The sequence below is a fragment of the Gallinula chloropus genome (assembly GCF_964237585.1).
Source record: "Gallinula chloropus genome assembly, chromosome: 1".
Taxonomy (NCBI): Eukaryota; Metazoa; Chordata; class Aves; order Gruiformes; family Rallidae; genus Gallinula; species Gallinula chloropus.
Window position 1 is genome coordinate 7,762,838 of NC_140085.1, and position 27,879 is coordinate 7,790,716.

Here is a 27,879-nt window from a genome sequence, read left to right on the forward strand (position 1 = left end):
GGGAAACCCCTCTCAGTCCAGAGTGTTTTGGCAGTGGGAATTTTGGGTGGATTATTACACAGAACCCTCCATTCTGAGTGTCAATCACACATCCTCCCCTGTTTCCTCCCTGCCGTCTAGAACATGTAGCAGCAAACATACCGTCCTCAAGAACAAGGGCATCCGAGAGGGAGCTGTCTTCACTGGCAATGTTTCCTTCTGAGGGGAAGAAAATATAAAGATGGTCAGATGGTCCTGAGAATCACAGTGACTGAGTGCTGATCTGCACCAGGATCTTGGTCCACTGAGTCTTAGCCTTCCGCAGTCACCCACGTCTTCCTCCTCACATAGCCCAGAGGCAAGATTCCTATAAACAACTGATTCAGCCCACTCTTGGTCTCCAGGGCAGAGCTGCAGGCCAGGCCTTTCACTAGCAGGCTGCCTTTCACAGAGATGCTAACTCTTTTCAATTAATGGGGATTAAGACTGAGTCACAACAGAGAGCTGAGATCCCCAGAGGACACAAAATGGCTTGGTGCCATTAGCAAGATTTACATCTCAGGCCTTAAGGACTCTGAGTTTGATCTCTTCCTTCTTAAAAGGTCTGTGTCACTGTCTGCCCACACTAGGTACCAGTTTTGTGTAATTCAGGGAAACACTTTGTGAGCATCCTGTGTAGCAGCAGGAGCAGCCCTCACATCCTTGAGGTGCACACCTCTGAGATGACTCCCCCATCCTGTGTCCTCTCAGCTGCCTGTTATCCCTGTCTGCAGTGCAACTTGATACCCTGGTCACAAATACAGCAGCTCTAATCTTGGTTGCTGCTACAAAGGCACAGAGAAAAGCTCTGCAAGTCAAAGGGAAAGGGCAAAATCAGCAAGGGAGAAAGAACCACGGCAGAAAGTTAATGGATTTCATGAAAAACCAATCAACAAGCCAGTAAACCATAAAGTGCACTGAGAATTACATTGTAAGGAAAAGATTAAAAAAAGCATGTGAACGCAGCAATGACACTGCTACTGCTTTGATTTTACAGATGCCTTTCAGCTAGAGAGCTCACCCCAATCTGCTAACATTAATTACATTTGTACAGCACCACTCCGGAGGAGGCGTTAACAGCGCGGTTTTATAGGTGAACAAAAGATTCATAGTCTGCTTTCCCGACACGCTCATGATCTACAGCGTGACACTGCTTCTTGTGCTGTGAACCAGCACATCCCTAATGCACAGCACGCAGCCCTGACACCCATCTGACAGCACGCTGGTATGAGAGAGGACAACTCGACTGCCAGCATCTGTGGAGTCAGGAGAGGGAAGGGGAGGGATGGGAAGCCTGTGCCTCCAGCCACAAGTTCAAGGCGAGACTTTTGGTCCCTGCCCTCCGCAGACCCTTTGGCAATGCCACAGACACTGAGGCCCACTTACCATCTATGATCAGGGAGGCCCTCTGGGTTGGCTTCTTTCCAGACTTGATACGATACTCATTGATGGCGTTTTCAATCTCCTGCAGTTTCTTCAGGGCGTTCAGGTAGGATGTTTTCCTCTGTTTCTTCAGCTTTTTGCTGACATTTGGGTCACTGGCCAGGCGCCGGGCAGCCTCCGTGATCTGGGACTGAATGGCAAACTCCCTCTCCAGGCGCTCCAGCTCAGCCTCCTGCAGAAAGGCAAGTGGGTTCTGGCTACCACCAAACTCCCAGACCAGCTATGGGGAAGCTCCTCCTGAATTTGGCCAGCATCTTCCAGCCAAGACTCCCCACCAGCAAAGCCATCCAACGATCATGCTGCTCTCTTCATTTCAAGGCCTTCATGAGCATACCCATCTCACCTTCACCTGCTCACACGAGGGCCAGGGAGCACAGCTGGTGGAAAGGATGAGCCATACAAGGAGGACAAGTATGCTCCAGCCCTAACCCTTCATGGAGTTCAGTATAACTTGGTTCAACAGTGCTCTACTGCTGACACATTCATCCTTTCACACCCATTTACAGGTAACACCTACCTCCTCCCTGTTTCCTATCTCCCAATTTCATATCACTGCTACATATTGACACAAAGCTATAGCTTTAACCTTCTTGACAGGCTTGTTTGGCAAACAAACTCTTTGCAGTAAAAAAGCCAAAGATGTATGGCCATCAAAATCCAGGGGAGAGTATGAGCTGAAGTAATTATGAGCTGCTGCAAATGACTGCACCAGAAAATTGTCTCCTTGAGTTACAAACCAGGAGGGCTGATTTCAGAGCAAGCACTGTGTAACCGCAAGCTTTCTGCATGCCAGAAAGAACCAGTGTCTCCAACATCAGCCCTTGCAGGGTCTCAGCAGAGTTTTTAAATGTAACCTACTGATTTTTAGTTATTCTCCAAAGTCAAGGGATTTAGGGCAATGTATGCCAGTGCAGAAGTGGATATAGAGCTTCCTGGTCTGCACCAGGACTCCAAGCCGTGAGCTTCAAAGGTACTTGTTAACCTGCAATGGATCTGGCTGTCTTCCCCAGCTCCATGGAGGTTACTCTGTTAGAAAGGGGAACACAGTACATTGTAAATTAGGGGAAAAAAGCTGAGCTTTTCTACTTCTAGTGAATGGTGGGAGTTCAGATTGCTAGCACTGACAGACACACATTCACAGAGATCCCCATTATGCAAATTCAAGTTCTTCGTTCAGCAGCGGTGTCTGCTGCAAGAGCCGATGCTGTGGATGTTAATCAGACTGAAGTCACTCTCTGAAGTTTATATTCTGGATTTCTGGCTTGCACGATTCCTTTGCTGTCAGTGGTGAGTCAGCATTGCCTTAAACCTATAATTATCATTTCCCTCATGTTACTGAAGACTAAACCCACCCATCATCTTTCTAAGAGATCCCTTTTTGCTATGAAGAGTTTATAAGCTCTATCAGCACCAAACTTATTAAAAGCTCATTTGACACCATGGAGTTTTAAGGCCTGGAACCTGGTTCACCACCTTCTGGCAAAATCCTTCCCGGAGTCAGGAATTACAGACCAGGAGATTACAAAAAAACAAATGCAAGAGGACCCTTCCTGCCAAGTCTTGCCCTGACAAAGGTCTTACAAAAGATACGGAGAGCTTCATGTGAGCTGTCATTTCAGCCCTTCACAGATGCAGTTCTAAATCAATCAGTATATCTTAGGAGAAGCATATTAATTTTCCTCCTGGACATAATTTCTATTTTCTTCCAGCAAGCTCCCCTATAAATAAAGGCTCGGAAGATGAGGGCAATCATCTGCCTTCAGACGGATCTGCCTTGCTTCAGGTCCTTGTCACAGTTGGTAGTATCGGTCCTGAATTTACATGACTGATGGACTATTTCCCCTTTTGTTTTAAATTGAGTTTTTAGTGTTTTCACTTGCTGAGAAGCACATGAGAATCCTAGCTGGCCTCTCTAAATGCTCTCAAACTGGCAGCCAAATAAACACAGCTCAACATCATTCTTCGAGAACAGAAATTTATGGTTTTCAACACAGTCTTAAAGTTTGACAGATTAAAAGGGAAATAGAGAAAAGCTGAGTCAGCGTGTTTGGATTGCTGTTGCCAAAAGGCAGAGTGCCTGCAACGGGGAGGAGCTGCTTTACCTTCACACTCTCCTCACCTAACCTTGAGGCTGGAGTAAGGACATTCCTCACCCACCGGCCCCAAAAGCTGCCTTGTGGCAGTAAGATCTGGGGAAGCTGGAGATCAGGTTATGACTGAGCAGCCAACAGACTGCAGGGGTTTGAGGAGTAACTCAGCTAAGCCGTGCTTCCCTTTGAAAAGCTTAATTAAATGTGCTAGTTCATGAATATTTGACTTCGTTGGAATTCCTCTCCCAGGCTCCATTGAGAACAAAACTAAAGAGCTCCAGCTGTTTGTTTTTTCACCAGAAGGAAGATGCCAACAAAACGACAAACAGTTAATTCCCTGGCTGAATGGAGCCTTAAACCACACAGTCACACCGGCTTCAGTTTCTCTTCTTACAAAAATAAAAAGGAAACTCAAGCCTGGAATATACACAAGTGTCTTGAGACAAATGTGTCTCTGCAGACAATAACTTTGCTGTGAATCCGGTCCCGCCTTACAGCTGCTGCAGGCCTGTTTTCACAGCCACGGTTCAGGGCACTGACCCAGCACATTGTGGGAGCAAGGGAAGAGAACAAACACTCCCTGGCAAACTTAGGAAAACATCATTCCAGCTCCCCATAGGTAGGAACGAAGGGTCTTTTGTTTAAGGGCTGGGGAGCAAAACGCATTCATCTTGCTATTGCAGGGCAAAGATGGGTAAGTGTGATGCTTTTCTCCCTGTTAGGGGAGATGTGAATTCGGATTGCTACTGGAGCAGAAAACAAGCATCTGCTGGCAGTAACACTACAGGACTTGGATGGCTCGAGGGGCTCCCGATGTGCTCCCTCCTCACACAAGTCACTGCACTTGGTCACTGGAACTATCACGGTCCAGTTGGTCACCCAGCTATTTCTGTTCCCTCTAGCAAACCAGGGCTGATCTCTGAGGGTATAACCTTTACCCTGGGTCTGAGCTAAGGGCACCAACTCACACTGCTTCCCTGTATTGATGGACATCGTGACCAACTACAGTCATGTATAGAAAAAAATTACAGAATCACAGAATCGTAGGGGTTGGAAGGGACCTCAAGAGATCATCGGGTCCAACCCCCCTGCCAAAGCTAAATGACTGTTAAGACTGGTGGTTCCCATCCAATGCACACTAGACTGGGAGGCGGGGACAGGGAACTGGAAGGGAAGGGCACAGCCTCACCTCTCCCTTCGGCAGGATTTTCTGCTCATCCAGTTTAAAGGCAGTTCCTATTCTTCTCCTTACAATAGGTGGCTCCTCCCCAGGATCTAGGGGGTATTCTCGTGGCAGCTTTCCTGTGAGCTCCTGTAAGCAGAAAATGCTGTTAGTGATCTGGGAAATCCTGCAGCAGAGCAAAGCACACACTGCTCTTGAGCTGTGACTGTAAAATGACAGGCGTTCATTAACAACACATCCAGTTCTGCCAGCTGATAAACACTCAGCCCTGCAAACACCTCCAAGGACCTGGTGTTGAGGGTGGGGAGCTTGTACATGAATACAGATTTTTGTGGCTTGCCCAGGGGAGGTGGTGCCCATCCCTAGGGCGTTGGGGCCTGAGGCTGAACAGACTGTGGCGCACAGGCTTCCATCTCTGCTGCAGGGTGAGCAGGAAGGAGCTTCAATCTGCTGCGTTACTTCTGAGAAGGGGATAGGGGGGAGCAGATCCAAGAGCTTTCACACAGGATGCAGGCAGGGCTGCTGAGTCAGAAAGCCCCACTGACAGCAGCCGTGCAGGTTATGACCTACACAGAAAAACATTCCCACCTGATTCATGATGTGTCTGAGAAGAATGCAGTGAAAACGGTCGCTAAAAGCAGTGCCTGGTACCTAATTACCTGTCTGATAACACTTCATGTATCAGAGCCCGTTCCAAACCCCAGTGATGTCACGGGCAGCTTTGGAGCAATAGTAGATGATGCTCTGTCAGATCGATGGGGTCATTTACAAAGATCTGCTCAAAATCTGAAGCAAACCCCACAGAACTGTGGAGTATCTGGAACACAGGAAGCAGCAAGTGCCAAATATTGATGTTAATGCTGTGGGTTGTTTTTTTTTGTTGTTTTCTTTTTTTCCCTGGACTACACAATACAGCCACACAGATCTGAATCGAAGGCATTCAAATGCCTGCAGAAAAAGGCAGGAGCCTCACTAGGAGCGCAGCCTGACTCCTTATACTCAAAAGTCTCCCCACGAAGGACAAAAGGCTTTTGTGTTCTTTAGCATCAGCCTTGAGAGGATCCAGCTGGCAGAGCAACCTAAATCATCTGAATCCCAAAGAACAGCAGCTGACCTTAATGCCCAGTGCGAAGCTCAGGCCCCTGCCTGTTTTGGCCTCTCCCCGGCTCCCTAATGGGGTTTTTCTTTCTACTCTTTTCAGGTCACTAAGAAACAAGGACCTGGCCTTTTCAAATCCTTCCTTTAAGCAGTTCCCAGCAAAACAGGTTTGTGGCACAGCTCAGTGCCGCTGTGCACGACCCCCTTTTGCGAGAGGCACTGTTGCAATGTCTCAGGAGTCCCACCCTGCGTTGCCCCTCCAGCCCCAAGGGGTTCTCTCAGCTTTTCTTCTGTAACAAGTTCCTTCTGGTGGGACGTGGCTCTGTGCATCAAGGCACAGATTCCTGCATCCTTTCCCAAGGGAAACAAAGATGTGAAGCAGGGCAGCAGGGAAGGAGTTAATATCTCCTGTAAAATACCCAAGATTGGAGCAGAACAAAATTAATGTGGGCTACCATGCTGCCTCCATAAACTGCAAAGTATTCACAGGCACGGTCCTGAAATGTAATCTAAATTAATAAGTAACTGGAGCAGTGATGGCCTGAAGTAACTTGACGCCACTGTTATGAATGGCTCTGGCCATGCTTATTTGATTATGCCCCCGCTTTTAACCCTTTTTTATCTCCTGGTTTGCCACCTTCTCCCTCTGTTTTCGCCATTCCTGTGCCAAAGCAGAAAGGATGAAAGGCAGCCTGAGAGGAAAAGCTTCCAAGTGGAGGCTGGTGATGGATGAGCTGTAGGGTTGCAAGACAGGGTCAGATTCCAAGTGCCTATCAATTGCCTCTCTTTCTTGCATCTACAGAAAGCACAAACACTTTCTGCCAGCTCTTAAGATCCTGGCAGGTGGGCTCTGGCCAGTCTTGCTGCAGAACCCGAAGGAGATACTGCTCCTCACCACTGGCTCCATGACCCAGAGGGAGCTTTTGCCTGCATCCCCGTTGCTAGCGAAGTGCCTGAGGCTGCACTGCAGATGGGGCTGGAGTTGAAGTGAAAGCACTGAGCTGTGAGATCCTGCAACTGTGGCACTGGCACACCTTCCCTTGCATTTGTTCTGCTGCAAGGCATTAGCCCTTGGCAGTCAGGCACTGTTAGCTTAGGGTGGTAAATTCCTTCAGGGCAAGTAGAGCCCTCCTTGTCCATCAGCTCCCCAAGTGTGTGTGGGTGCTTCCTACAGAAGATCTTAGCTCTGTACTCAAAGGATTTAGGTGCCTGGGATCTGGTCCAGCGACTATTGATCAGCACAAGTTGTTTGCTGAAGTCCACTAGGACTTCTCAGGTGGGAAAGGATTGTTTGTGTGGAGTGAAGGATGGGAACTGGGGCTGCAGAGGTTTCTGCTGACGTTCTTTGTCGAGAGGTGTTTTCCAAAACTTATTCATGCTGGCATTAAAACCACAGATTGATTGAAACAAAGCGCAATGAGAGCTGAAGCAGTGACCTGTTTCCCCCATTTTTGTCAAAGGTGAGATACACATATTAAGCAACAACTGGAAGATCTCAGTGCCACTGTCTGCAGCCAGCTTCCTGTTGCGTTACATACCAAGATTTGTTCTTAAATTCAGATTTTGAGGCCTGGTAAACAAAGGAGGATTGCTGAATGACCCGAGTGTACTGCTAATCTCCATGCACATCTGCAGGAGGGTTGTGATTTCCCCAAACATGAATTTGATCTCTGAACTGGCCTCCTGCATAGTTCAAGAATGAGCAGGCAGGTGAGTGGGAAGGCTCTGAGATCAGATCCTAGGCTTTCCTGCATGTCCTGGGATGACCACAGTGGTTCCTTTTCTCAAGGTCTGCCATCACATTGTCATTTGCCTCCAGCAGAGCCAGGACTTGCCAGATAAAGGGAACCTACATGGAGCAGAGTAGAGCTTGTGTGCTCTAAGTAACGCACTGGGGGAAGAGAAGCAGGAAAGGTCAGGCCTGCTCCAAGTGTATCAGCCTGGGTTTTTTTCCTCTTGCTAATGCAGTCAAAAGCACTTGAGAAGTGATAACCAGTACACAGGACAGCCCTCCTATGCCGCTTGGGTAGCTGCATGTTCACACCGAAGTCAGTAACAAGTCTGGCTGAATGCATCTTAAATACCACTTCAAACAGCAGACATGGATGCTAAGCACCCTCCAAGCCAACTGGGTACCCAGCTGACACAGGCTCCTCTTCTCTGGCGGATAAATATCCCATGACATTGCAATCTGGAGATGAAAGAGCTGGACCTTCCCAAGGCCCTTGTACAATGGGCTCTGCAAGAGGTGACTGTGGGAGGAATGTCCTCTCCTGCCTCCACACCTCCCAACAAGAAGCAGGCTGTAACAATGCAAACAACAAAGTGTTAGGGGTTATCAAAGGTGCATTGCCTACCGCTTCCCGGAGACAGAGTTTCTTTAGCTCTTCCAAGCGTTGGCGCAGTGTCTCTTCCAAAGCTTCTTGCCTGGATTTCAGCGCAGCCAGCATGTCTTTCTTGGCAGACTGAGAACTATCTGACTCTTGGGAACCTATCAATAAACAATGATTTCACTAGGCCAGCTGACAGCAGAGTACACATCTGGAGAGCTTGTAATTCTACCAAAGCCTGGATGCAGGCCTTCCAAAAGAAACCAGGCTATGACACAAAGCAGGTGTTAGCCAGTCATGTTTGTTTATGGCAAATTCTTAATGTTTAAGCTAACAGAGAGAGATTGGACAGCAGAGCACACAAAGACATTTGTAATTGTCATGTGGAAAAATAAAAGCAACAAAATTATTCATTTAAAGATCCTGAAAAAAAACCCAACCCAACCTAAAAAGACATCCCATTGCCAGGAAAGTTCCCAGTGGCAAATAACAGTGCAGTTTAAGAAGCCCTGGAGATACATTTTTGGGAGATTTAGCCTAGGAGAAACCATTTGACAGTACAGCCTACTTAAGAACTGCAGTTATGCTGGTAACAAACATTTAATTCAACCCACTTACAGTGCCTGTTTTATGAAAAAAAAAATGTAATGGAATAAAATTACCTAGCAGCAGCAAGATTCCCATAAAACACATCAAAACAACAATAACATATAGGTCCTTCTGGGATAGTAGCTGTTTCTTATGAAGACATAGGTCAATATTTACACTGGCTGTCTAAATGCTTTGGCTTTTCAAGTTTCAATTACCCAGCAACTTCCACTGAAGTAAGTCCATGCATTAAGTCAGACTTTGTTGCTCAGATGTCACAACAGAGTTTCAGCTCTTTAGGGGAAATTACTGACTTTTAGTTTGGGATGTTGCATCAATTACTATCTAAGATCTGGCATGTTGGTTGCATCCATTTTTGGGTTCCCAACTTGGGCAGCTGACTTTTCAGGATGTGTTTAGTATTCAACCTCTTTAGTGCACCTCTGGGCTTGGGGATGAGTCACTACTTCACTCCAATCCCCTTGTTTGCATAAGCTGCATCACAGAGCATGAAGGTTACAGCCACAGTGTGAGAACAGGAAGCACGCTCAAGGAGGGACAAATGCCATCTCCACATGCTTTTCTCACAGTTGTTCAGCTAGAGCTGTGGTTCAAAGCATCCACCTCAGGTTTACAGAAAGCTGAGTATCTGTGCTGGATTCAGTGGTAGGTTCTCAGGTCTGTCCACAGACAACACTGAGAGCTACAGCTCCACACACTCTTAAGCTCTGGCTCTCGCACAGCTCTGGAGCTCAGCCTCAGTCTGCATCTGATCCCTTTTTAACAGACAGGGCTGGGGTGGCTAAGGGGTTGCTGTTGCCTCAACAGAAGTGTTTAGGTGAGATGTCTTCCTTGGGGTGGCAGATATGACACAGTGAGACCAACACTCTTTGGACTGGCAGTGGGCTACTCTAACCCACCCAGAATGGTACCAGGCTTTGTAGGGACTCCTAGTGGGGCATTTCGCTCACCCTAGGTTTATGCCTGCAGAGAAACTTTTGACTCAGCAATGCTCTCAAGTCTGCAGTGATTCCTCAGCAGTCTCGGTACACACTGTCCCAGGGTGATTTTGGGGGGCTCCCCTGCCCCTCTAGAGCAGTGCCACAGAGAAAACAGACCTTTATTAGCTGCAGGAGTTAGATGCTACATGGAAGTATCTGTGCCCCTGTGGCATGAGAGTGAGGGTGGACTTCTACACACATTTGCAGCTTGGCCTCCAAGTGTAGAGTGAAGACCCTCAGCCCAAGCTGGTTGAAAACATTGCTGCCATTTCACAGAGCTCTGTAAGGAACCCAGGAACAACTCTTTGCTTTGGCAGTGTACCAGAGTGAAATTTGTGCTTTCAGCTTCATCTTTCATCTCTACTATTCCAGCAGACTATTAAAGCTAAACTGAAAGATGATGGAGGTAACCCATACTATGAAACAGTTCTGCACTGGCCCAGGGGGAGCAGAGAATCTCACAGATCTTTTCCACCAGTATTTTCTGCAGTTTTCATACAGGAAGACAGCTGGCACTTGGGTTGCAAAACACCATCCCGCTTTGTTACACCTATTATTCAGCTGTCCTGGAGGGAGGAGGTGGAGAAAAGGCTCTCTAAAGGTCAGCCAGGTTGACTGTCATAAGATAAAGAGGGGCAACATCCTGACAAGATGTCTGTTTAGTTGCTCATTTCATTTGGGTTTGTTTGCCCTTATAGAGCACTAAAACTCAATTCTGCAAACACATCTGGGCTGCAAGTACCTGAAGGGATCTTCTATAGGAGCCTTATATTTGTACTGGCAGGGAAAGTCCTCTCTAGCATTTAGTAATTCTTAGTAGTAACCCCAGTGACCAGTTAGTCAGCTGAGCTGCTGAATTTCTTTGTGGAATTGCCAACGAACTGCTGAGTCCTGGTGAAAAGTTGCTCATGATTCCAGCAGATGTTTCAACCTTTTTTTTTTCTTTTTTCCTCTTTTTAGGACAACTTTAAAACCTGTGTTTTCCTTTCAACTGCTCTTCCTCTTTCCTTCCTCGCTCTGCTTCCTACCTCCACACTGGCCTCAGATTTATTTTTAAAACCTCTTAGTTTTTGCACTGCAGGTTGCCACAGCAGCTACAGAGATACTGAAACATTTAAAAGCATATGAATAGTCTAAACCCTGGCCAGCTGCCTGTGCTGATTTGGGTGTGCCCACAAGGAGGAAACAAATGGTTTCTGGCCGAGCTGGTACGGACCCAAATCAAGCACAAACAGTTCATGGCATTTGCTCCAGTTGTGCTCACCCTGTGTGAGAAACATGCTGGTCTCAACCCTGATGCAGTTGGTGGCAGTGTCCACTGAGTGCACATTGTGACATCTTTCTCACCCCTCCCAGAAAGCAAGGAATTGGAGGAGATCTGGAAGCGCATCCTCACGTTCGGAGTTAAGCAATGGGATTACTGCTGAAATCAAAGTCACCCTCTCCTTGGCCCAGGACAGACCGACTTCTTCAGACTTTCCTGAAGTTCCTCCTTCAGACATTGATCTGTTCAAGCCAATTTTTTTTTGTTTTACTTCAAAGCTGCTTAGTTTCAGGTGTATTATTAGATTTTTATGGGTAGGATCTCTGCCTGTTCTCACAGGCAAAAAGCAAATGGAAACTTCATCAGTCAAGAGAATCACACCTGTATGAGATGCTTGTTAAGGAGCAGAGAACAGTGCTTTGTATTGCTGTGGAGCCTCCCACTTCCATTAAAGGCACTTTATTTATAAATATGTATTAATCCAGCCTGGAGCAAGGCTGTGACCACAGACCTGCTTCTAAACCCAGTGGCAACTGACCCAAAAATGTCAGAACAAATCAAAAGCCTCTAAGTACAACAAAAGAAATTATCAAAGACCAGCACAAACCAAACCGATCGAGCAGACACTACCTTAAATCAGCCCTATTAAATATGATGCTCACTGAGTCACAGCTACCCAGTGCTTTCCAAAGGGGACCATTACCAGAGAAAAATCAGTCCTGAAAGATCAGTCCTAACACAAGGGACTCCTACTGCAACAGAAATGGTTGACTGGGTGGCTTTCTCAGCTATTTTATCTCCCACAATTAGGGCTAATACACAGTTCTGCACAACCACTTGATGTCCCTAAAAGTAAAAAGGTTTTGAAAACACATGGGATAGCAAGCACAGGGTCATCTCTTTGGTGAGCACCAAGAACCTGATGAACAGGGGTCCATTTTTATAGCTGATGCTGTTGGTTTAATTTCAAAGCCAAGGCAATCCTACATGCCTTTTCCTCCTTTGCATATAAGATGGGATGCAGGTCTTGATGACCTGACTACCCACTTAATACCCTATTAATTTGTGGGTACACTACCCATCTACCGATATCCACTTGGTCTCTCTGGGAAATTTCTCCATCTGCTGACATTCAGGAGAACATGAGCTGTGAAACAGAGAGAGAGAACATGGTTCTCCCTGCCTAACTCCAAAAGAATTAATGGTTGAGCTTCTTCACCAGTGCTAGCAAGCTGGTTTCTGATTGCTCTAATATTGGTGATGTTGTGACAGTCTTGGTGATGTTGATGAAGTGAGGCACACTCCCAAAGGATCTGATCAAGGTGGTGTGCTGTGCCTATGCAGATCTCTGGAGGCTCTTGGTGCTGGCTCCAAGACAAGCTTTCACTTAAGCTTGTCAGAAGGATGAGGCCAGCAACATGAGCCACCGTTTTGAGAGGAAAGCCCTACCACTGACTCATTCTTTATCCCCATTTCCTCCACCTATTTTAGCAGAGTGGAGCCAGCTTGGAAAAGGGTTAAATGAGAAAGATTAACATAAGATGGGAGGATAGATGGGATGCTCAAGAGCAGAGGGAGCCAAGGCTTGGTGGTAGCATCTACGAGGGGAGAGAAGATGCAACAAAGTGACTGAGCAGCAGTGAGGCAAGAGCATCCAGGCTTCCTCATTTTGTAAGCCTCCTGCTCCAGGAAGAACACATCTAAATATGGCAAACCCTTCATGCTATATCCGTCTGCTGGCTCCAGCACACTGGTGTTTGGTCAAGGCCCCCATGGAGGGCTGTTCCCTGAGCAGGGAGGGGAGGTCCTCCCAAACACTTGCTCCCTGCCAGAACCCAGGCTGACTCACCGCATCAGGATATCGACGCACAACAGCCAGCAACCTCAGACAGCCACTATCTCTTGTCTCTGCCAGACAAATAGGATATCCTCCACGGCTCGCGGGAGCCCAGCTGGAGCTGCTCGGCACAGGATGCGCTCAGATATCCTGTGGGTGACTCGTCTTTGCGGGCCATGCCGGAGGCCAGGCGGGTGCTGTTTATCCACGCTGACACCCGCCCGGGCGGTCCAGCTGGGAGACGGCCCCGCCGGATGGAGCGGTGGGGGCTGGGGAACCGGCTGGCTGTGCTGTGTCATGGCATTTTCAAACATAAACAGGCCCCTGCACAGGAAACCTCCACCGCTCATGATGGAATGGGGCTCAGGGGGCTGGAGGCTCCTCGAACGTGCCTGCAGAGCTAAAGCAGAGAAGGTGACTCAACCTGCTCCCTGGGCAGCCTGTTCCAACTCTTTCAGTAAAAAATGTTTTCCTAATATCCTATCTAAACCTGCCCTGGTGCAGTTTCATGTCATTTCCCCTTGTCCTATCTCCTGTCACCTGGCTGAAGAGACCATGCCGAGTACAGGCAGTCTGGGGTTCACTCCAACAATAACCCAATATTGGGGCTCCATACTAGCTAGCAGCCTTGCAGGGCTCTTATGGTATAGGCTGCTCCAAAGGTAACATCCACATTAGACCTAACTTGATTTCATTGTGATAATTATCTCTGCTCCCTTTGATTAGGGTTCATGCTAACGTGAAAACAGAGCTTTTATTCATGGGCCAATCTTGCCCCAGATGTCCATAGATGGCCCAGATCCTGAGCAGAATAACCTGAGCTACACTGCAGCAGCCCAATGTTCTGGTGGGCCCCTTTAAAGCCAAAATGAAGACAGAAGTTAAAGAGCAGGCTTGTCAGAAATGAGACCTGGGAGCATCAGGTATCAAAGCTACAACTCTGTAGTGGACAAAGGCAGATCAAGGACCTGGCTTTGGCCCTGAATTGTGGTGACCACAGGGAAGTCACTGTCCTAGTACAAGTCTCCATCTCCCCTCTCCTGTCTCTTGAGACTGTAAGTGATGTGGGGCTGTGACTGCTTCACACTGCACAGCAGGACTTTGGCCAGACAATGTGACAGCTGGAAGCAACAACAAATATTTCCTTGCAGCCTTGCTGCATACCCAGGGGAGACATGCTGACTTTGTCATACTCCTCATGGCAACGACAGCCCCTTCTTGAGAAGAAGCGAGATGGAGAGAGGAAATGGCTACACATAATTTCCAAGAAGAAAGGACAGAAAATGGTAGCAAAGTGGGGGCAAATAGAGATTCAGTTCTTCCCTTGTGATTTCGAGTCACTCTGGGTATTTATAGCCTGGAAATCTACTGTGACCACTCAATCATTTGCTCTTATTCTCTCCAGCACAGAGGCTGTACCGCGATAACCCATCATTGTTGTGACCGTGTGCCAATAATCTTCAGCACAATGGGAGGAAATGCAAAGGCTGGGATGGAGCCAGTGACTGTGCCCAGCAGGACAGGCAGCAAATGCCCCCTCTTGTCCAGTGGGACTGGGCTGGGGCACCTCAGCTGGTCATGCTCGAGAGAAGGGGCTCTTGGAGCAGAGGGGGTGGGTGACTTTGTGGAAGCAATCCAAGGTCTCCAATTCCCTGGTATCTGTCCTCCTCTCCTATACGTTCTTGTAGCTGCTTGTAGCTGTTGGAAGGCACACAGCAGCAGCAAAACCCGTATCTCTCATTAACCTTTGGGGGAGATGCCTGTCCTCATAGCTGGTAGGACCTAAAGGCAGCTCTGAACACAGGAACCTGGAGGGTGCTCACCTGGCCCACCAGCAGCACCTCAATCAAAACAGTTTCACACAGTCTTCACACTAAGCATCCAGGTAGACTGATCCACCTACCCAGCCTGAAGAAATAAACATGGTCAATGAACCCTACCTGGGTCACTAGTGCATGCCTGGCCAGCTGGGATATGAGCAGGGAGCAAAAAAACCCAGAAATAAAAGCATGGGCACCTCCCAGTTTGAGTTTTCACCCACACAACCCCAACAGATACTGGCCATACACAAGGTTTTCTGGGCCTGAATTTCTGCTGGTTTTCACCTGACTACAGCTCTCTCTTGGTGTGAGAGCAGAAGCAGACCCATAGGGGTTTTTTTTCCAGGAAGGTGAAAAGTCAGTGTATTAACATGAAAACAGGATTACTACCAGCTAGGTCTGATGGTGCTCAGGAGGCTGAGATCTTGGAAAGACCTTAAGAACTTCCTTGGGGTACTTAATGTTATTTACTTTCCACCAGGAGAGCTAGAAAAAATGCCAAAGAGTTCCAACAACCCGACACCAGTCTGGAAGCTGCAGCTACTGCAACTCCCTGAGCGATTGGAGGCACAGACCTTGGATTGTATATTGCATCAGGAGGACCTAAGGAGCAGAAAGGCATCTCTGTTTGCAGCCAAGGCAAGGAATTGCACAGCAGGATGCTCTGGAGCTCTGAAAGCACTGCATACTTTAACCCTTTGTTGGACATTTTTCCAGGCAGGAGTGTGTGGCTTTTAAGAGGTGTGAAGGATGCAGTGATGCAAAGCTGATTTGGTGTGGATTGAGTTTCAAAGCATTTGTATTCTTAGATGGACTCTTCCCTTGCCAAGGGTGGGAAGGTTATTCTCTGGTGTTACACATCTCAACACAATTGGTTTTGATAACTTGATGTGATGCTTAAGAGAGAGCATTTAATTGACTGGAACTGTTAATTATAGTGATACCAGCACTGCTGCCCTCCTAAAGAGCTTTTCACCTGAGCAGCTTCAAGCTCTTTGTCAAACATCAATCTCTGGTTTGCTCCTGGAGTGACCTTCAGCCTTGTTTTAAACACAGCCTGCCTTGTTCAGATAGAAGAGTACCACAGAAATATGGACAACTTCCTAACTCCTTCTCTTCTCATGCTCTAGCTCTCCTCCACACAAACTTCTCTTGGGTTTCTCTCATGGATTGTATCTTCCTCATACAGAAAGGTGATGTCAGCAATCAAAATAAACCTCTAGGTCCCCAGTGCTTGTTTGGTGGGGAGTGCTAGGGAAGTGTGAGAAACCAGCCAAATTCCAGCAACACAGAGCTGAAGCAGATGTGCACTCTCTGAAGAAGCCACACTGCCTCAACACTGCTGAGGGACACAACTGATTCCCAGCCTCAGTTTTCCTACTGAGCTGCACTGGTTGACTGCTGGTCAACCTCATTGCTGGCTGGTGGTTCCTTCAGGAATGCATCTGCTTAGGGATGAGCTGGGTGCTGTGGGGTAATTACAGTAGAGAAACTGTGGAGGGAGATGAGGTCTCAGCTGGAAAGTGAGAGGTTGGGGATGACATCCTGGGGCCAAAGAGGAAATGAGCAACAGTAACGAAAGAGGGGGAGGCTGTTGCCTGTGCTGTTTGTGGGGACACGTGCTGAGAGATCGACAGACACCTGGACAGACAGAAAGGCTAACGGGAAGTGACTTCAATTTCTGCAGTGCAGCTTCTGCCTGCCCCCCATTACAGCACAGCTGTGACCCTGCCCACCCTATTCTCTCCAGTTACAGGACAAAGAACCTACCTGATGACAGAAGACTCCCGCTGCTGCCGCTGATAATCTTGCCTTTACTCCCCATGTTGGCCAGCTTTGAGGTCTTGAGCGTTCCCGTTTCGGTCAGGTCAATCGCAATCTCACTCAGGCTTCTTGCAGCATGAATCTTGGACTGAACATGGACACAGGAGTTAGTAATGACACAGGGCTTCTTTAAAGCTCACAAAAGGAAAGAGTCCTTTTGCTGTGGCAGGAAATGGAGCTCCACAGCAAACTGGGATTATTTTACATGAATAGAAGCAAGCTGGCACAGTATCACTGCTGCACTTTATACATTCTTAAGTGGGTACAATTCTGGCATTGCTTCCTGTTGTTTGTTATTTTCTCTGCTTTGCCATGGACATTTTTCCCTCTGAAACAAACTGTGTATGGAGTTACTGCATACAATTGGAAACCTTCAGAAATGCCAGCATAACTGCAAAGCCCAAAGTCTAAAGACCACCTCTAGCATCTAAAATAAGTCAGGAGGGGCCTTCCCAAATCTGTGATGAGCTTTGGACCAAGATACGGTGAGGACGTTGCTTAAATGGGTTGTCATGAGAAGCTGGAAGTAAGGACTGGCAGGAAAACATGTTCAAGTTATGGATGAGACTAACAAGTCACATGCAATGCCAACACTGTGAGGGACCTCTTCAAAACATTAACATTACTCCAGTGAGAAACAACAGCCAGCCCCAGCTCAGCAACTGGCCACACTAGGGCAAGGAGTCACCACCAAGTGTCAATAATCTAGGCACCTCCAGTGGAAAGTAAACGTATGTACTGCCTAAACCTAAAGAGAAGAGGAAGAGAAATGAAATTTCACTTGGAAGGGACCTCATATCATCATCTAGTCTTCCTCCCATCTTAGGAGGGATTGAGTGGGCTTCCTAAGACACTATAATTTCTCCATTGGTTATGGAAAGATTTGAGACAACAAGATGCTGAGAAAGTTCAAGTGAGACAACTCCAGAACTTTCTCTTTGTTGAGCAGTAAGCTCAGTTGTGGTTATGCCCACAGAACTAACAAAGACAGGAAATGTTCAGGGCAAAGGGGTCAGTGGCACTGAGCAATGAAATGAGCATGTGGGCTGCTCACGGGGTTGGGCTCACTCAGTCCTAGTGGCTGCCTTGCCTCTCCAGTACAAACCCCAATGTTAACACTTCGCCATCTTTCTCCAGGCCATGCTATCAGCATCTAGGCACTTGTCATGAACAAGAGGATCAGAACATTGATCAAAGTTCTTGGGATGGCCCTTCAGTTATAACCCTGGCACTACCAGGGAGATGACCCCTACATATGAGGGTGTCGTGGGTGGCCATAACAGTTTTTCTGACCAATACAACCTCAGGATCACCTTAAAATGGCAACTGCCAGAGCTACCTGGTCCTACTGGTGCTAACACAAGATGGGACTACAAGAAATGCTTGCCATGATGGGATTTTCAGTGTACTTCACATTCCTGGGAATTTTTAACAAGAACTGAGTCTGAACTGATGGCTGAATGCTCACCACACCAAGCTTCACTCTTTGCTCACTTATTGATCTGCTGTGGGGCTTTGGGTAGGACACTTAAGGTAAAGTTCTTAGTGATCCCCTGTGTCTGTCTGCACATCAGTGAAATAATAAGGGAAGTAAAATGTTTCCCTGTTGCACACTGTATTTTTAAGACTAATCCAAGAATGCAAACAAAGACAGCACTGGAAGAGCCTGATAATGAAAACATCCTCAGAAGTATTATCATAATTTAATATTCTTGGTTATTTCTAGGCTCCATCATTACCACTCAGAGGTACCCAAATGCCTTTCAAGTTTATATCCACAACAACCACCAGGAGCAGGGTGTGTGCACTCACTCATTTGAGCGCAGAGGCTGAACAACCTGCCAAGATGCCAGACCAGATCAGGCAACCAGCACTGACCCTCTTAAACTACTGATAAAACCAGTTAGACACTTCTCACTTCCAGCAGCTCCTCCCCAAAATCAGCACCAGGAGAAGGATCTGATGTTTCTGGTTGGAAACAAGGTCTGTGACAGAAGGTCCCTAAATAGCTCTGGGAGGTTAGTTCTAGGTGAAGAGGAAAGCCACTGCTTTTATCTAACAAGATTTCCTGCTACTGAAGACTTGTCTTGATAAGGAGCCTGAGCATGAATGCTGTCTTGCTGCAATCTTTGGAGATAACAAGTCTTCAGGCTGCTGCTGCCCTGGTGATTTATCCCTTACAGGTGTATATAGGCTGTATGGTCCCAATATGTAGGGCTACATATGCCTTATATAACCCCAGGAACAGCCATACTGATCCAACCCAGTATCTGTACACACCAAATTCTTGCAGTGGATGCCTGAGAAGGAGACAAAACCCATGTCTGCACAGACAGATCCTACCCTGCCGCTCTGTGAGGCAGCGGTTTTCCTCTGTTTGTAGGACAGTTACAGCAAGAAGCCCTACAATTTATTTCCATTTATATTCAGATTGCACATTAGAGCACACGCTGGTCCTACCTGTTTGACTAGGCACTAACTAAAACGCTGAGAGAAGGCAATGCAGCTGGGGGCTGTAGTCCTGGCCAGCATGCCCAAGCCAGCAGCAGCTGGAAGTGTGCCTGACGTAGAGGCAAATGAAAGAACAGTGCAAGAACAAAGCTGGGCATCCCTGGAGCCAGAAAAGAGGAAAAGCAAACCAGAAAAGAGCAGATAGGGAATCAGCAGAGCAGAGTGATCTTCCTCCACAGAGGGTGCAATCCAAACCTGCTGTAGCCAGCAGTGAAGGTTTAAGACTTGATCACAGCTGTGCTAATGGTACCCTGCACTGAACAGTTGGGACTGAGCATCTCCTGAAAGGAATGGGGTTAATTTTCCATACCACTCCATCCCCGCTGCCTCCGCTGCCTCCAGCAATGCCAATCAGCATCGGGTGGTCTTCTGCTTTGGACAGCCACTCATCAGCGTCAGGAATCAGACCAACAGCTCATTTCATACAGGCCACTTAGCAGCAGCCAGCGCAAGGTCTGGGCAAGGAGCTGTCCTGACAGCACAATAGTGGAAAGCTAGATTACATCCCATTAGCGCTCCCTCAGGCCCCGCAGTCCCTCCAGGCTCAAAAATGTTAAAGCACTTAGCACAGACCTGCCAAGTCTCATTTACATGGAGGAAGACTGGCTCATTCATGAGTCATTTCAAAGCATGGGGCCAAACTGATCCCCAGTGCTGCTCTGACAGGGTCAGAGGGTGAAGAAAAATCCATCAGTGAAAAGCAAGAGTAGATGGACACGAGGGATGAATTTATCCCTCTTACTTGCAGCGATGAGGCTTCGCTGCAGGTGATTTTTTGAAACCCTTGGCCTATTTTCTGTTCATTCAGCCAAAAATGCCTTGTGCTTGGAGGAACGTGCTGTTGGAAATTCCCACAAAAATGGGACTTCTCAAGGCTTCTAGGCCAAGCGCTTGATTGACTAGGTGCAGTCAACAGAGCAAAGACATGCCTTGAAGTCCTGCTTCATCTGTCTCCTGAAAAAAAGGGAAGCTGACAGGAGTTCTGCATGCTGACATGTTCACTCGTAAAGCTGGGGATCTTTTCAGTCTCCACGTTACGCTTCAATTGTGGGGAGAGAGAGACAGATCAGCAGGGAGCGAGATGCTGGGAACTCAGCGAGCTGGCAGGAGTTCAACACGGAGTGAGGCAGCAAAGAAGGCTGGGACCTTATTTCCTTGCAAAGGGGTCAAAACCCAGGCAAAGCCCATTTTATTTCTTTTTAAAATCTAGTGAGGAGGCTTTTCCAGTGGAGCTGTGAGGAAGGTCCAAATCCAGCTGGCACCCAGTTATGTGAGAAGCCTGGAGTTCAACCTGGCTTTATCACTGTGTCACATCTCCTACCATTTAATGTACATCACTGGAGAGCAGGCTCGGTTGCAGTGAGCTCCAGCAGGCTTTTTCTTTTTAAGTTTGTTTTTATTTTTCTTTCCTCAAAACGGTATGAAATGCCAAGTGTGGACATGAAAGGAAGGCATATCTAAGTTTTGCTTTGAAGTTGGGGATTCAGCTTAAGTGGGGAACTGAGATTTAAGGGGACATGAAGCCATGCGACCTGAAACTCAAATAAATGTTTGTCTAAGCCCTTGAGAGCCAAAACAAAGACATTTTGTACCTCCCCACTCTGGAATATGCTTTACCAGTTTTCATATGAACACAGTATCCTGAAGTGACCTGCTGGATGAACTAAACAGATCAATTAAAAGTGATGATCTCTCAATCTTGACAGTGTTGTGCCAAAGACAAGGACAACAAACTAAAATACCAGCTCCCTTAAGAGAAAGAGACAAAAATGTTTGTATGCCTTAACTTCAAAGCCTCAGCATGAGCACCAGGATTATTGTGCAAAGCACACTGACACAGCCACAGACGTGACAGGTTGACAAACGAGGGCTGGTGGGTGGTGCTGTCTGTAGGAGTGTGAGAGAGGGGAGATCAGATTGAAACACAATCTGCCAACAACAAAAGAAGTCACTGAAGGGAAGTCCTGGGCATTTAAGAGACCCAGTTTTTTATACCAAAGAAATGGGAGGAGGAGGGAACCTCCTTTTGTTTGTTCCCTGCTTGTGACCTAAATACCTTGCAGCTAGATCAGCAAATCTATCTGCCTAAAAGTAAAAAAAATAAACTTCTGTTTGTCTGCTAAGTTGTTTTTGTTGAGAGCAAAACAGAGCGAGTTCTGCATTGCTCTGGTGGTGCTGAGCAGCAGAGAGGGACAGGAAAGCAGTACCTGGTATCAGGTGAGCATGCAGTTTCATCCATGCTGACAGCTGGTGCTTAGGGAAGTTAGCTGCATCCCTACATTCAATCCAGCTCAGCAACTAAGATGAACCCTGGCTTTTTGCATTAGATGGGACGTGACCAAACTGGGTGTAACTATGTGTTCTGCCTAAGGCATCCAGCCAGAAGTCCTATCTAACCTAAAGTCATGGAGATCATGATGGGGAAAGCAGTGTCAGAAGGGTTTATAGTGAGCTGGACCCAGAGTGCACTGATGGCCCTTCACATAATTTCAGTTCAATTCACTGAACTGGAAGAAAAGTAACACAGCAAAGAAAAACAGGGAAAAGGAAGATCTTTCTGTCAGTTTAGTGAGCTAAACTGGCTCATGAAGAGATTTGCCAGCGCCAGGGCCTGTGCCTGAGCAGACCCTGACTGAAAATGTGGGCAGTGTTTTCAGCAATAGTAAGGTGCTAAGCTTGTTTGTTTCAGCCTCTTTGAGGAGTATCATTCTGCAGACTCCTGCCATCTCATCAGAGATAGTGGTTGATGCTGGCAGCTGTCTAAACAGGTACCCACTCAAATATATTGCTTGTCTTCTCTGAAAAGCCTTACACTAGCACGTTCACACAGAGAGGGACATCTGCATGAAAAGTCTCTCTTCTGTCTCAAAGTGATCACAATGATCTGCTCTGGGTATGCCTAAAATTACTGTTAATGAAAGGAACTGGAGGGAAAACACACACTCCTCTGTTTTCAGGGTGCCTTCCTTCATGGATTGAGCAGCCAGGTCAAGACAGTTCCTTGTAAGGGTTTCAGTGTCCTGCCTCTCTGAGAGGGAGAGAGAAATAATATCCCTATCCCTCATGCCCAGGAAAATACCATAGTAAAAAGCAAGGGACAGCAAGAAGGATGTAGAAACAGAGATAGAGTGTGAAGCTCCTTTGACCTCAGTTGCTGGAAGCTGCTCTAACTTTATGACAGAGTTCAAGAACCAGAAGACATGTGGAAACCACCCAAACATAGACATGGTCCTGTCTGCTTACGGCTCTTCCAATCTGGCCACAGTTCAGTACCACCTTTCCCTCAATCCTCACTTGCATGACATGAATTCTATACAAATTCCCTCAACCTGGCCAAAGCCAGCAGCTATTCTGAGTCAATTTGCCTTTTTTTGATCCCAAGTGGAAAGGAAGGGTAGAAAAGGAGACAGTCTCTGGACTTGACCTTGCTGGGACCCTAGGGCAAGACACACCCACTGCAACATGCCCTTCCCACCTTCAACACACTTACCTTGCTTTGCTTTCTGTCCAGGTAGAACTGATGTTGACTAATGGCCATAGCCCAGATAGACTTTATTAGTGCTGGACAGGCGTACCACGTATGCACAGCGATGCCACTATGCCCAAAAGTCCTCCTGGTCACAGATGCCCTGGAGAGGAGAAAAGAATGAACTGGGGTTACACTAAGGTTTCCTGAGTTTTCTGTGGCAGAACCTACCAGAGACAGCTCATAGCAGAAGCTGCTGTCTTTGCTGCACACACCCTTGTACAGCAACAGAAAAGCAACAAATAGCTACTCAAGCCAGGAGAGCATTTACTTTGAGTTACTCCTCACATTAGCAAGCTTTGGAGGACTAACAGTAAAGATCACCCAGTCTGTCCAGTTCAGACTGCATTTCTGGGTTTGGCTGAGCTGATGCTGACCTGCTATGTGTCTCAGGAGAGTCACCAATGCCAAAGCACGTACAAATCCCGTGTGTCTCACTGCATGCCGAGACACCTAAGGACAAGTCCTCACACCCTCCACTACCTCTGCTTTTGGATGGTGACTCTCAAATATTTGGACTCAGATGACAACTAAAGATCCACAGGATCAGCAGCTACCTTAGAGAATGTGGAAGAAACTGTTCAGTTACCTTGATTTCCCCACTTGCAAACAGAGGTAGCAGGACTTGCCACGCGGTATGGGAAAGGGTTGTGAGGCTCAGAGGAGCTGCCCAGAGCCCCGGAGAGAAGAATGTTACTCAGCAATTAGCTGAGTGAATATAAAACCAGGGAAAATACGAGCTAAATGTTTCCTTTCTGGGACTCCCAGTTGTCCTCAAATATTAGCAAAACCCACAGGTTAGGTTTCCACATGCTTACACAGCCGTACAAACCTACTTAATTATTCCTCCTCAACTCTAACCCCACCAGCAGAAGGACCCCCGACACCAGCACACACAGGCTCGCAGCTCCCTGCTCTGCAGAACCCCTCTCACTGCAGGGACATCTCACTGGCTGGAGTAAACCAAGCCACCAATCTACACAGCCCCAGATAAGTGAGGTCTTCTTTTCCAGTCTGTTAGAAAGTCTTACAGTAGAGTGTGATTATGAGATGGGTACAGAGGCTACCTCAGAAACGTGACACTTCTCTTACAGCCTTTCCCGTAGGGACGTGTGGATGGTGAAGAGCGGCTTGTGCAAGAGACAGCCTGGGGGTAGGGGGTGCTGTGGGGGAGCTGCCACAGTCCAGGGGCAGCAGGCACATTGTGTGATGCAGGTGTGGAGGTGACACTGCAGGACAGCCCAAGGATTCTATTGAGCAGTGCAAGGCATGGTCAATTCCTCTCCCAGCACTTGGAAGTGCTCAAGTCTGTTAAGGCACTGGTTCCCCTCCTAAATCTGCACTGGCCAGCTCTTCTCTGGTGCCAGTGGGCTGCTGCCCTGTCCAGAGTAGGAGGTCAATATGGATAGGGAAGGCAGACGGACCGAGAAAGTTATGGTAAAGCCAAGAATGAAAGAAAAGAGAAACTGCAGTGAAATGGGAACTGCTGGACAGATTCATCTTGGGAGAGGGATGACAGCTCTCGTGACAGGGCCTTTTCAGTGCTGCAAAATGTGTTAAAGGCAAATTGTGAAGCTACAAGTCAGAGTGAGATTTCTCTGAGAAAACAGCTGAAGCCAATGCAAACAAGGTCTAAAACAACCAGCATCTCATGTTTCAGCATTACCCTGTTCTCAGCCCTCTCCAGGAGACTGGAGCATTAAGACCCTGTCCCGTCACAAGTATCGTCTTTTTGATAAAACTCCCCATGGATGCTGCAGGACAGTGGGTGATGGTCCTGATGAGGATGGGTGCTGGGCTGCATCATCCCTATCACTGGATAGGGAAGAAGGTTGTGCTGTTAAGTGCACAACCAGGTTGGAGAGGGGATTCAATTCTGGATGCTTTATGTTGGTTTAAGGGACACAAACCACTGCAGCATGTTGGCATACACGGTTCTTAGGCATTAACCCACTCAAACCTCAATTCTAATGTCATCCCATTCAGTTCAAATGCAGTTACTATTTCTGAACTCTCAGAAACATACTCTGCAAAGCCATTCACCTTCTATGTTAAAAGCAGTGACTTCCAATTTTTTTTTTCCCTTCTTTTTCTTTTTGGGATCTGTGCAAGTTTCCCATTAAAACTGCAGATCCTGTTAGATAGCCTGCAGACCTGGCTGGTCAGAGCTGTGGAGTTGCTCTTCACAGCTGTCTTTTGGAGACCTGTGAAAGATGGCCCGTGGTTGTTTTTACCATGACTTTCCTCCATGCTTCTACACGTGCTGTAGAATTAACCCTGTTGATACCCCCTGAAATGTCTAATTTCCCTCCTTTATGGGATAAGAAACCACGATGAAGAGAGGTTAAATGGCTTGTCTGGGACAGGAAGCCATGGGCAGAGGCAGGCCTTAAAAACACACATTGTGCTGCAGAGCCCTGGCCACAACCATGGAGCTGTGTTTGCTCTCCTATGAGTGTGGCTTCGCTGACTCAGGCTCTGGTTTGGCTACACAAAGAAGAATGCAGAGAGAGCACTCTGTTGGCTACTCCTCCACCTCCATATGCTGAACAACTCCTCACAGGAGTCCATCCCACTTGGCTGGGAGACTACAACCTGAACTGCGTTCTCACCACGCCACTGCAGGGTGCCTTGCTGCTTTACAGCTAGCATACCAGTGTGACCTGGGTGGTGGTACTCTCTGGATATGAAAATCAACCAGCTGAATTCCCTTGCCACAAGGTAATACCAGGCTGACAACCTGGGACAGGGTTTTGTCCTCCTGGTGTTGTTGAGCCAGAGCAGCAGTGCAATGGAACAAAAAACGGAAGCTCTTCTGTGTCAGTAATTCCGATCATCGAAAGACAAACGAGACAGAAGAAGTTCCTCTGTTTGGTTCCATTTCATATATGACACTGAGTTGCAAATATCATCATGATTTTAACATCCCAGAGCTATGTGCTTTCTTTTCCTTGCTGTGGGTGCTTACAGGAAACAGCCTGGGTGTTTAGGGGTGTCTCACTGCTCCTTGCTTGCTGCACGCGTTTCTGACACCTCACCCGCTCCATGGGGGAAGGAGGGCACCACCCCCAGCTCCTGCTGCTGGAACATCTCCCAGCATATTCTCAATTTTGGAAATTTGCTCTGCTAGATTTCACACAACTATTTACATGCCTAATATTAAGCAGATGCTTCAACCTCTGCTGACCTGGAGTTGCTCTACTCAGTTTTTGCTTTAACAAAATACACCTATGGAAACAGGCACCATTGCACTGGTGCAACCATGTTCCTATCAGGGCCAACAGGCACAGAAACTCCATGCAAAATTCACCTAATAAAAACACACGTTAGCAGACAGATAGGCATGGTAAACAGGTGAAACAGGATCACAGCAGAGTGATCAGCAAAACACGCTACTACCAGCGGCACATCAAAACAGTCAGGGAAGAGAGCTGGCTTCCATCAGCTGTGTTCATCCCTTCCAAGTGGGACACGCTGCTTTTAGCAAGAACAACTTACAGAGCAATAGAAACACTGGTCACTGTCTGCAGTAACCACCCACTAAAGTAAATGAGCAAGGGGTTCAGAACGCACTGATGAGATGCAGCACAGTCGCTCGAACTCACTCTCTCCCACGTTAGGTCTCTGAAGTAAGAAAAAGGAGACGCCTGTGCCAAAAAGACCGATGGGCTTTCAGCCAGACTGCCGGTAAACCTCTGGTACTGCGCCATTCCTTTCAGCTGCACTACTGAATATTTATTTACAAGGAACCATGTGAGTACAAAATCTGTTGCCCATCTCCAGGTTTGAAGTGTAACACGGGGACAAGCCTTGCCACGCACGGGGGTTCCAGCCCCTGGGCTGCACAGCCCCGGGGGGCAAAGGTGCCAAAATAGAGGGAAGGAAAAAGCAACCAACCCGCTAGGATCTGAGGGGAAGCACATCCTCAAAAACACCCACCCGAACACAGAATGTCCCGCTGGAAGGACGCAGCAACCCCCGCTCGGTACCCGATGTTCTTTGCCACCAAGCGCTGTGAGCCCGGCACAGCTCAGGGGGGCTGTGCCACCACCCGGCTCGGCGCCGCCGAGCCCGGCACAGCACGCTCGGCTGACCCGGCACGGATCGGTTCGACTCGGCTGGGCACGGCACGGCACGGCTCGGCTCAGCACGGCTCGGCACAGCACGGCACGGCTCGGCTCAGCACGGCTCGGTTCGTCTCGGCACGGCTCGGTTCGGCGCGGCTCGTCACTCACCTGCGCGGGTCGTGCACCTCCACGGAGAACTTCTTCTCGCGGAAATAGAGGTTCTCCAGCTGCCTCCATTGGAAGATCTGCGGGGAGAAGAAGGGGGTGAGGCGCCTCCGCGAAAACCCTCCTCACCCAGCCCTGCCCGGCGCGGCGCTTCCTCCCGGCGCTGCGGCGGGGCTGCCCCACTCCGCTCCGCCCCGGCTCGGCCCCGCGTCCCGCCCGCGCCCCCCGCCCAGGAGCCGCGGGGCAGCCCCCGGGGGCGGGCGGCGCGCTCCGCCCCTGCCCCTGCTGCCTGCGGCGGGCTCGGTGCCGGGGGGGGAGGCGGGGAAGGCGCCAGTTTCACTTTGCAGGGAGAAATACGATTTAAACACGTGCGAGCCACGGGGAAAACGGGATTCAGCCGCTGCTTGTCCTTCGAGGGCGGGCAGCGGGTGTGCCTCGGCCCCTGACACAGTAGCCTTTCCTCAGGCAAGGGGTGCAGCGCAGAGCCCGGAGGAGTGAAGGTGGCCTGGCTGTGTTAGGGGAGACCCCCAGGGAGGCGACCTACACGGCGCTGCTGAAGTGGGCAAGACGTAGCTTTGCTTTTACCCCTGCGATCAACCTAAAGCTCACAGGAGCATAAGGTGAGCAGTCAGTTTATCTATCCCAGGTGCTGGCAGACTCGTGTTGGCGGTGCCCAGGGTTCCCGCATGTTCCCGGCAGTGCAAAATGCAGCAACAGATCATATTCATCATATTCCTGCCTGTGTTTTACAGGTTGCTTCCTCAGAGCAGCTCAAAGCAGCATAGAGACAAAGCCAACACTGTCACCAAGGCATGAATCTGAGGCACAAAGCAGTCACAGCAGTAAAATGCAGGTGTCTCCTGGGTGCTGGCTGCACACCCTTGTCCAAGTCAGCGTGGGGCACAGGGTCTCTGCCTGCCTGCTGAGTGAACATGCTCCGAGGCAGTGGGATGCACTTACACAGTCCCCACACCTTTGCCATGAAGTAACCCCTGTCTCCCAGGGAGGAAAGAGGACTGACCTCAGAAGCAGCATAAAGGACGTGGTGGTGACTGCAAAACACGGTGTCAGCTCTGCAAACCACCGCGCCGTCACCGCTGCAGACAGGTCCACC

The 27,879-nt window shown here is 48.3% G+C and overlaps 1 protein-coding gene across 1 annotated transcript in view; it reads right to left on the reverse strand.

Moving 5' to 3' along the window:
• FRMD4A (FERM domain containing 4A) overlaps positions 1-27,879 on the reverse strand; it is a gene marked incomplete at its 5' end in the record, with an annotated part of 377,986 nt that overhangs the window by 8,484 nt on the left and 341,623 nt on the right. The window contains 7 exons of the mRNA XM_084266245.1: positions 142-198; positions 1,405-1,633; positions 4,741-4,863; positions 8,190-8,323; positions 16,443-16,584; positions 22,498-22,636; positions 26,769-26,845. Of these exons, the coding sequence (XP_084122371.1) occupies positions 142-198; positions 1,405-1,633; positions 4,741-4,863; positions 8,190-8,323; positions 16,443-16,584; positions 22,498-22,636; positions 26,769-26,845 (901 nt within the window). The remainder of the gene's footprint in view (positions 1-141; positions 199-1,404; positions 1,634-4,740; positions 4,864-8,189; positions 8,324-16,442; positions 16,585-22,497; positions 22,637-26,768; positions 26,846-27,879) is intronic.